The sequence below is a fragment of the Chrysochloris asiatica genome, unplaced genomic scaffold (assembly GCF_000296735.1).
Source record: "Chrysochloris asiatica unplaced genomic scaffold, ChrAsi1.0 scaffold00094, whole genome shotgun sequence".
NCBI lineage: Eukaryota > Metazoa > Chordata > Mammalia > Afrosoricida > Chrysochloridae > Chrysochloris > Chrysochloris asiatica.
The window spans coordinates 3,489,623-3,500,042 of record NW_006408612.1 but is presented as its reverse complement, the minus strand read 5'-3'; the positions used below and the strand labels follow the sequence as shown (position 1 = coordinate 3,500,042).

The 10,420-nt window shown below is 43.1% G+C and overlaps 1 protein-coding gene across 4 annotated transcripts in view; it reads right to left on the bottom strand.

Annotated features, from left to right (window-relative positions):
• The window catches only part of RAPGEF4 (Rap guanine nucleotide exchange factor (GEF) 4), a 411,578-nt gene that overhangs the window by 32,942 nt on the left and 368,216 nt on the right, over positions 1-10,420 (bottom strand). For all 4 annotated transcript variants that reach the window (XM_006866643.1, XM_006866644.1, XM_006866645.1 and 1 more), the window contains 6 exons: positions 8,324-8,474; positions 6,473-6,561; positions 5,381-5,411; positions 5,089-5,167; positions 3,394-3,540; positions 1,095-1,192 (listed from right to left, as the gene is read on the bottom strand). In XM_006866643.1, the coding sequence (XP_006866705.1) occupies positions 1,095-1,192; positions 3,394-3,540; positions 5,089-5,167; positions 5,381-5,411; positions 6,473-6,561; positions 8,324-8,474 (595 nt within the window). The remainder of the gene's footprint in view (positions 1-1,094; positions 1,193-3,393; positions 3,541-5,088; positions 5,168-5,380; positions 5,412-6,472; positions 6,562-8,323; positions 8,475-10,420) is intronic.

Here is a 10,420-nt window from a genome sequence, read left to right as displayed (position 1 = left end):
CTGGAAACTTACATCTGCAAACACTGAAAAAAAAAAAAAAAAGCCTTGGAAACCCTATACAGGGTCCTGTGGGTTGGAACTGATTCTATAGCACTTAACAACAAATAGGGGGAACAATAACCCTAGTGAGGTATGCACACTTTAGAATAATCAACCATTTGAGATCAAAAGGGCAGTGTTTAGCCAAAGACAAAGTTCAGAAGGGTCAGGAAAGAAGGAGGAACGGAAGCAGAAAACACAGAGAGGAAGTGGGATACCGTGATGTTACATCGTGGGGATTACAATCAATGCAATGTAACAAAATGTGTAAAAACTGCTTAATGGAAAACTGACCTGCTCTATAAACCTTCACCCAATTCACAACAAAAAGTTAACAGAACAAAAATTGAACAGCATTCATGCACCACTTACTAGTCAAACTCCCTACCCAAACCTAGTGGGGTTTTCTTCTGTAGTGCTCACCCTATAAAAGCAGCCGTGTATGTCTGCAGATTGAGAAAATGAGTTTCTCCACCTTCTGAACTGGCCCAACAAACACTTTAATAGCTATTCACCCCCATGCCCAATTTATGGCATAAATATAAATGAACTCTACCACCTGAATGAAAAAAGCCAACTACAGAATGACTGGCACGGGTTGGCTCTGTTGGCGGAGACCCAGCTCAGATGAGTTTTCCATCACGCGTTTCTATAGCCTCTGCTTTGGAAGTCCAATGAATAGCTGTATCTTTTTTTGTTTTTTTTTATATACTATTTATTTCCATCCAGGTCTAAGTATGCAGATTTTTAATATTAGTATTTAAATTGAGGGACATTTCAAGATGGTGAATTACAAGCAAGCATTCTGAAAGCTGAATGGTGTGTAATTTGTGGTGCTACTTGGCTAATTCCCACACAAGAGAATCTAAAGCTCAGAGTCTCCGGTGAACACAGGAGGCTCACTTACCTAATAGAGCAAAGAAAAAGAAAAAGGAAAGACGCATTCACATTCAAGATTGTTCAGTAACTTGGTTCAACATGACTGCGAAATGAAGCTCCAGACAAGTTTTTCTGATTGCAGATGCCGTTCTGAGGAGGAGGCCATCCATACCTACCAGTGAATCGAATTGCTCTCGCGGGCAAGCAAACAGGCGTCCATTAATCGTGAGTGTCGTAAATACTGAAACATCATTAGGTTTGAGCACCACCTTTTCTGTGAACATAAAAAGCATGAGATTGCCTATTAAATGCATCTGAGATTTGCTACACTGCCCTAATCACACCAACAAATTGCCGGCTCCGAGAATTACTGGGACACGTGGAACGACTGTATAAAATACAGCAGTAAAGGGACTCTGGATAAAAACCCCACAGCATTCACGCAAGCACACGACACTCAGAATGCTACCTGAAATGACCACAAAACAGGAATGCAAATAACCCACGGTAGATTCACCTAGCACTATGCTGAAACTGTAAATATTTACCAAAAACGGCACTTGCTCTTTACATAACAAGTTATGCTTCTGAGTTGTGGTAGTAATGGCCAGCACTTTGGAGATGATCACTTTTAACAAACAGAAATGGTTTGGGGGATTCTACGTGGTTCTATGGGTTAATGCACTGGACTGCAAATTTGGTTTGAACCACAAGGTGGGTGGTTCAAGCTCACCAGCCACTCCTCGGAAACCCTATTCAGGGTCACTATGGGTTGGAACCGACTCGATAGCACTTAACAACAACAAAAGGCTTTAGGAGTCTTGGTGTGGAGCTGTGGGCTAATGCACTGGACTGCAAAGTCAGTTTGAACCACAAGGTCAGTTGTCCAAGTTCACCAGCCACTCTTTGAAAACCCTATACAGGGTTGTTATGAGCCAGAACAGACTCGACGACACTTAACAGCAACAACAAAGGACTTTAAGTGCAAAATGTATTACGTTTTTCACTTATTTAAAACTTTTTTACTGTGGCAAAATATGTATTAAAAAAATTTTACCACTTGAAGTATATTTAAGTGTAGATTTCATGGACATTAATTACGTTCATGTGTTGTACACCCACTACAAATCATACCAAAATGATGCCAAATCATGGCGACCCTTGTGTGTCAGATTAGAACTGTGCTCCATAGGGTTTGCCATGGCTGATTTTTCAGAAGTAGATTTTCTAAGCACCTCTGGGTGGACTTGAACCTTAAACATTTCGATTAGCAGCTGTGTGTTAACTGTTTGTACGATTCAGGGCTTTATACCTACAAGATACCGGAAAACCCACTGCTGCAGAGTTGGTTCTGCCTCCGGGAGCTCCATGTATGGCACAGTAATACTGCTCCATGGTGCTTTCTTGGCTGTAATCATTATGGAAGCAGATCACCAGGCTGTATTTTGTAGAGCCATGGGAAGATTTGAACCACCAACCTTTAGGTTTGTGCCACTCACGGACCTTTATCCACAAGATAAATCCAAAACTCATAGTGAGCCAATTAATGGTTTCTGAGGCTGTAAATCTTCGTGGGAGCAGAGAGTGTCATCTTTCTCCCTTGGAATGACTGGTGGGTTTTAACCACTTAATTTTGTGGTTAGCAATCCAGAGTTTATACTACAGCGCCACCAGGGTTCCTTGATTATGTGTGTCATTGAGTCCGTTCTGACTCATAGTGACCCTATATAGGGCTTCCAAGGAGTGGCTGGTAGGTTTGAACTACTGACCTTGTGGTTAGCAATCCAGTGCATATCCTATAATGCCTCAGTGGTGGTGGTGTCGGTGTGCCTTTGAGTTGGTTCTAACTCATAGAAACCCTGTATAGTGTTGGTAGGTGTGAACTCCTGGCCTTGTGGTTAGCAGTCCAGTATGCAATCCACTATGCTACCAGGGGTCCTTCTAGGACTTCTTGGTGGGGGTGGTGGTTGTGTGCCACTAAGACAGTTCCAACTCAGAGTGAGCCTGGATAGAGTTTCGGAGGCTGTAAATCTTCACAGGAGCAGAAGAACCTCATCTTTCTCCCAGGAGCGACTGGTAGATTTGAACTACAGCCCAACACATACTCCACTATGCTACTAGGGATCCTGCCAGGACTTGCTAAGTGTTGTCGAGTTGGTTTTGACTCACAGCAACCCTGTATAGAGTTTCCAAAGGAATAAATGTTGGTTTGAACTGTCCACCTTGCAGTTCAAACTGATCTTGTGGTCCAGTGTTTATCCTACAGCAGCACCACACCAGGACTTCTTGGGGGATGTTAACTATGTATCCAGCTCACCTCTCACCATACTGTCTCTCTTATTTGTGGGAGCATACACAGTATCAGTACATTCTGCTAGATCAGCATGGCAGGACCATGCTAATTACTGGCAAGGTTTCTGTTTAGATGGGATATACAGTTTTGCAGAAACCCCGAATGCTATTTAAGGCTGTTACCTCCTCCGGAACTCATCTTGACTAGGGTCAGTCCTTCTCCAGAGCCCAGCTTATCAGCCACTGCGCTGACGACTTCCTTCACCGAGGCCGCCACCGGGACCCGAATGGTTGTGTAGGTGTGGTCCACGCAGTAGACCTTAAATAGAACTTGGGGAAAACAAGGATGATGTATTGAGTTCATCTTGTGAGTTCCTACAAAAATCATAAACTATACAAAATGCTCAGACATCTTCCAATATCTGCATTATCTGGCCAAATGTATTTATATGCATATACAATATGTTTTATTACAGATCTTGTTGTTGTTGTTGTCAGGTGCCATCGAGTCAGAACCGACTCATAGCGACCCCATGCACAGCAGAACGAAACAATGTCCGATCCTGGGCCAACCTCACTACCGCTGCCACACTTGAGTCCATCAATGATGCCACCTGGCTGATCCATCTCGTTGGGGGTCTTCCTCTTTTTTTCTGACCCTCCACCTTACCCAGCATTACAGATCTTACTAAATCCCAAATCAAACCTACTGCCACCGTGTCGGTTCTGACTCACAGTGACCCTGTACATGGTGTCCGAGGTTGTAAATGTTTATGGGAGTAGAAAGCCTCATCTTTCTCACATGGAGTGGCTGGTGGATTTGAACTACCGACTTTGTGGTTAGCGGTTCAGTGTTTATCCTACAGCCCCGTTGGGGCTCTTATTTGCACATGCATCCTTACCTTAGCATTGGTCTAAGACTAGGCACATAAGTGATTGTCACTCTCAGCCCCAATTAAAAAACGAAACAAAAGAGCTATTGGTGCAAAGTCCACAAATAATTCATGGGCAAAAAGGACGAGTCTTCAGGCCAACTTCCTAGGTCTGGCTTTCTGTCTGATCCTTTTCCTTTTCACATGACAGCAAGTGTTGTGGGCAAATGGGTGAGTACTACTGTCCTGTGCCTAGCAGAGCATAGGAGTCAACTTTAGCATCTCTGCAAACAGTGTGTTTCCACCTGGGAGCCATGAACATATGCTAACATTCCTGCTCACTGCTTCACTGGTTTGTGTTCTTTGGGGTCAGGCCACATAGCTCAGTATTTAGTATAGGAAGATTTGCCTCTGAACAAACTCATCCTGGAAGTGATTCTAGCTACTGTCATTCTTGGGTGGAAAGGTACTTGTAGATTGCAAAATTCATTTGTGGCTTAACATTGGGGGATGAAAAATGTATCATTGTTATCACCATCATGATTACTTTTGGACTGTGACTCTTAAACAAGCAGACAAATCGTAGACAGCCTTTTCATGTCCTTGATGGCTGTTCCGAGGTTGTACTCAGAAGGCCAAATGTTCCCCCTGCTCTGTAGGAGACAGCAGATCCTACCTTCTTCCGGACATCCGCAAAGTGCCTCATGTCTTCCCCCTAGCCCTTCTCAAAGGAGGGCATCCTTGACAACCAGACCCTGAGATAATCCTTTAAGGAAAAGTGGAAGTGGGTAAGTGGCAGGACCAGAGACTTTTGGACAAGCACCTTGGCACCAGCCAGAGAGTCCCAGGACATAAATAGTTGGGCTGTAAAAGCGTACCTGCCAGAAAACCATTTTGGAGAAGCCTGTGTGCTCTCCAGCGGGTTCAGGGTAATAGTCCCCAGGAGAAGCACTGCAATCTGGCTTTAAAGAATCTGCACAACCACAAGTAGGAAGATAATTGTCACCTTCATCGGAGCCCCGGATCGGCAGGCGTTTCTGGGCTCTCTCGTCTCCTGTGTTGAACTGTTGTAAGAGAACCTTGTGCTGTAAAAATAATAACAATGGCAATGACCACCTGAGAGAATTACCGATGCATATGAGTGTCTCAGAGGCAATATACCCAGAGTCAAGAAAGGGAGACTAGATATTTCGTATTGACAAAAAGAAAAAATAAAGTTTGTATATATTGCAATATATTTCTGGAGGATTGAGATTCTACAGCACACAGACAATCGAATCCAAACCCAAGTCACTTACCTTCTTTTGTGGAGCCTTTGCATCTTCTAAACTACGAGAAGTAGAGAAAGCATGTTATTTAATACATTTGGTACTGTTGTTTTGATAGCTTCATTTGTGTACAACCTTAATCTTCAATTAGACAAGGGAAGCACACCATCCCTTCAGTGGCCATCAGAGACCAATGCAGGGGAGACAGCAAAGAGACAAGCCCAAGTCACAGTTTTAATGATAGTTCTTGGCAGAACTGATCTTAAAAGCCAGGGTCCTAATTTTCCAAGACTATCTTTTGTTGTTCTTGTTAAGTGCTGTTGAGTAGGTTCCAACCCATAGTGACCCTGTATAGGGTTTCTGAGGAGTGGCTGGCGAGTTTGAATTGGCAACCTTTTGGTAGTAGTCCAGTGCTTATCCTACAGAGCCACACCAGATAGCATATAAAAAAAACCCTCAAACCCACTGCCACTGAGTCAATGCCAACTCTTAGTGACTCTCATCCAGTGAATTCCAACTCACATCTAGGATTTCTAAGAGTGTGCATCTTTTAAAGGCGCAGATAGCCTCATCCTTCTCCTACAGAGTAGCTGGTGGCTTAACCCACAGTGCCACCAGCACCCCTTTAGTAGCATCTACACTCTCCAGTATTTCATCTATGACTCAAGTTACAGCCTGTAAGAACCTCCTGTGTTTTCACTGAGAGAATACAAATAAAACCTTCACCATAAACAGTCTGGGCAGCAAATAAACTGAAATTTCCATCTAAGTAATTCCCTGGAAGCTTCCTTTAAATGCTACTGACCATTTTAGGCCTGGAGTCACTGTTCTGAAGCGAAAGTGACCTGTGCTGATTGAGTTCACCTCCCTGAGAAGAGCTCTTCCGGCAGCACTGCCCCACACAACCGCGTGCTGGACTTCAGTCCATTTGTCCATCTGGCCTCACCATACCACCTGGGCCCTGGTGCTGGCTTCTCAAATCAGAACACTGTGTGGTTATTTCAAAACCACCGTTCACATTTTATAAGCAAAGGATTCTTTGGTTGGGAGAAAATGGAGAAAAGCACGCCCCCCCCACACACAAATAACAAAATAAAACAAAAATACCAAGCTTGTTCTTACATTTCTTTGACAATCTTCTCTAAGTCTGGTAGTTGCTCCTTGAGGCTAGCAATCATCCGGGCATCATCTGATACAGACACATAAAACTCCTGTAATTGGCAAGAGTCATAGGCTTTTAACAAGAACAGCGAAGTGTGTAGGCTTCTGAACCAACAATACAGGAGTATCCCTACTCAAACTGCTTCATTAGCATCTCTAGACTATAGCTTCATGGACTGGAGGAAGGAGAAGTACAAAAAAAAAGAAAAAAGAGAAGATGGAGTATTTATATAAAAGGCCATACCATGCCTACACTTGCTTTGGACAGTCTACACTTTAAGAGCACTTTTTTTCACCTTACTTTTTCCCCCCGGGAAATTTTAATATCATACAGTTTATTCAGCCTTTATGTTTTATTTAATATTCACTATCAGTGGTGGCTAATTGCGGTGAAAACGTAGGCACCATCGTCAGCGCAGTACAGAATCTGTGCTGAGTTTGGGCCACCAGCTCAGGGCTCCTTGCTGGCTCCCTGGGAGCTGCCTTGATGCCCCACTGGGGGCAGAACCTCAGCATTACTCTGCTTCTCTCAGGAGCAGTGGCCTCCACAGCCGGACGAGAGCAGGGGCAGTGCCAGCTTCTCCACCACTTGGATCTGTCTGCAAAGTCAACTGCAAAATAGTCCAATACTCAGTGGGTAGAAATCCTGAGTCAACTTAGAAAAGGTTCCAATATACCTAAATTCAGTGGTGCAAATGAAGTATTTATATAATATTTATATAAAAGTAACTCAAGTTACTAATATATGCGTACCTTTACATTTCAACATACTTCATTTTGGCTTTCAAGAACTCCCAGAGCCCACCCTTTTTTCCTACTTTATCTCCTTCTCCTCCTCGCCATGCCTCATGGAGAGAGGGGGTATGTGTCTTTGGTATCATTCATTTCAGAATACACACCGATGTACACAGGAAGCAATATTGCCTTTTCCATACAAAGAAGGAAAGTGCTTGTAAGTAAGGTACCAAGTTTGGGAGCGGACAGGGTGAGTCATTTATGAATTAAAGGTGATTTTCAGTGCTGTGATGTGGGGTCAGAGTCATGGGAAAGAAAAGAGAAATTCAGCTGAAAGCAGTGCTAACAAAGTGAACTGTGTCCCTCGCCCCTTGACTTCATCCATACTTACTCTCCTAATCATTCCTCCATAACATCATCTTGTTCACTGCCCTCAGAAACACCTAGCATTTCATCAAGTAATCCTGGGTTGTAACCAAGGTCAGAACGTCTTCACAAAAAAAGCGTTCACTGCATTATTATTCTAGAAAGGTGACAACTGGAAAGGATGCAAATATTCACCAATACAGGAATAATATGTGACATCACAACTCAACAATGAGAAATTTTTATTACAAAGATGTACTGTCATGAAAAAATCCTATATAAAGTGAAGTGAAAAAAATTAGTCTGCAAAATGATGAGTACTGTGTGATTACAACTATGTAAAATGTACAAGGAAGAGAGACCCAATGACAAGACAGTAGAATGCTCCCAGTTATTGAACTGGAGTGTCCGAAGTATGAGTGATGTGTTATTTGCTTCTCTTAAAGTACCTTTCTGATGAACGAAAATGTTAACAAGGTTAGAATTTGCAATCCAGTCTCTCCAGAGAAGCTGGTGTACCTCCTGGTTGTTGTTAAGAGCTGTGGAATTGGTTCAGATTCACAGAGACCCTGTGTAGAGTTTCCCAGGAGCGACTGGTAGATTTGAGCCACTGACCTTGAGGTTAGCAATCCAGTGCTTCTCCTACAGCGCCACACCCCACTATCTTAACAGAGATAGTCATATACTCTTGGAAGGGAAGGCACCACATACCTCCAGGAAAGCCATTGCCACGCCATCGTCTTGTAGGAGGTCTCCATACATGGCAGCCCACTGTAGAACAAGGCGGATGACTCGCCTCTTATTGTTAACAGCATAGTCCATCTTCTCCTGTTCTGAACCTTGGGAAGGCTGAGCATGGTAAGTGCCGAGGAGTCAAGGAACACATTTAGCCATTTCAAACTCATTTCACTATGCTCCCTGTAAAGGCAGCGACTGGCAGGACCCTGTTTCAGAAAGTCAGCCTTTTACATGGATGGGATGAGTCCCTCAAAGAAGCGTTGGTATCCATAGAAAATGCCAGGACCAAATGCATACAAATCCTTGTAGATACCTGTTGACTTTGACCTCATGTTTGACACTTGGATTGTGTCCACAAGGATTTTTGTGGTGCTTCCCTCCAGCGCTCCTCAGGCGCTTCTTCGTTTGGGCCCTGCCTGCCGTCCGCTTGGCCCTTTGGCTCTAGGCGTGAGATCTTTCCTGCTGCTACTTGGTTCCCACAGTCCTGCTCACATCTCTGCAATCTCCCTCATTAAACTCCATTAAACCCTTCCAATGGGCATCTAGCTTCTTCTAAGGCCTTGGCATTGATGGGGCATTGAGGCTGAATGAAGGTAAACGAGTTCCTTTTTCTTTTCAGTAACTGAGCGTCATCCCTGTGATAAATAGTTCACAAAACAACTTACATGTTAACTTATACTATAGCTTGCACAGGAAGTAGTACCTCAGATAAGCTCAACTTCACAATTGTCTGATGAAGAGTATTGTTCCCTTTCTACCAGTGAGAAAAAAGTTCTCTAAAAGAGACGAAGTGATTTGGCTAGGATTACATAACTAGGAAATAACAGTTGTGTTTGGACCCACGACCCTGATTCCAACTAGTTTTCTTCTCATTGCACAATCCTATCTTGCCTCACAACTGGCTACAAGACTGGCCATGCCGCCAGGTAATGCCATGGCTTCTAAAACACTGTGGAAAACTGCCCCGTGGCAGTGCTGTGCTTGAGAGCTAACCCAGTAAAGGACCGTTTCTAAGCGGACTATAAATAATCATGATCAAGGTAAATGACAAAACCTTAAAGCAAAGGTTTAATGCATGTAAATGGGTTGCAAAATAGCTTTCATAAATTGAGCATGGGATTCATAAAAAAGAAAATTGCTCAACCTGTATTGCTACAATTCTCTCTGAGCTTATGTTAAAAAAAGGGAAGAAAGATCACTTTAGGTGAAAATGATTTCTTTTCTGATTAACCCTTTGGTCTCTTGCTGGCATGTATTCATAATTCAGTTTTTCTTTCCAAAGAATCTCTCTCAGTGCTAGGCACTACATTTTATGACTACTTCTTATGACTCCTAGTAGCAAAGCCAGGCACATGGTGGGACCAAATAAGTAAATTTTGACTGATTGAAAAATAACTACTGGTTCCTCTGAAGAGTTGAAAGATCCAGGTTCTAGTCTTTCTGCTAATATGAGGAGGCTTCAAAAAATCATTGAAAAAAATCCATTCCTGTTAATTCCCTGTATAGGGTTTCTGTGGCTGCCATCCTTTTCGGGAGAAGACAGCCTCATCTTTTTCTTGCAGAGTGACTGGTGGGTTTGAACCCCAGACCCTGCAGTTAGCAACACACTTCTTATTCCATCCACAGCACCACAAATACAATAGCTCCGTAAGCTATTGCACTAAAAATATTTCACTACATATTGAGTGTAGCCTGAGTGCAGTTTGGATTACTCAAGTACGGTAATGTATAGGGAATGTGAGTTTTTAATTCAGCCAGTGTTTATAGAGTACAGGTGTGTTGCCACAAGATAGTGCACTGGACCGTAAGGTGCTGTTCCTTGGAAACCTAACATGGGATCGCTGTGAGTCAGAACTGACTTGATGGTACTTAACAACAAACAACAACAACAACAACAATTTATAGTGGTGAACTACAAACTACAGGAAATTAACTTCACAGAACAGGCCAATTAATATGCTAATATTACGTAGGGGTTACGAATCGGGCTGCGAACCTTAAGGTCAGCAGTTCAAAACTACCAGCTGCTCCGCGGGAGAAAGATGAGGCTTTCTACTCCCGTAAAGATTT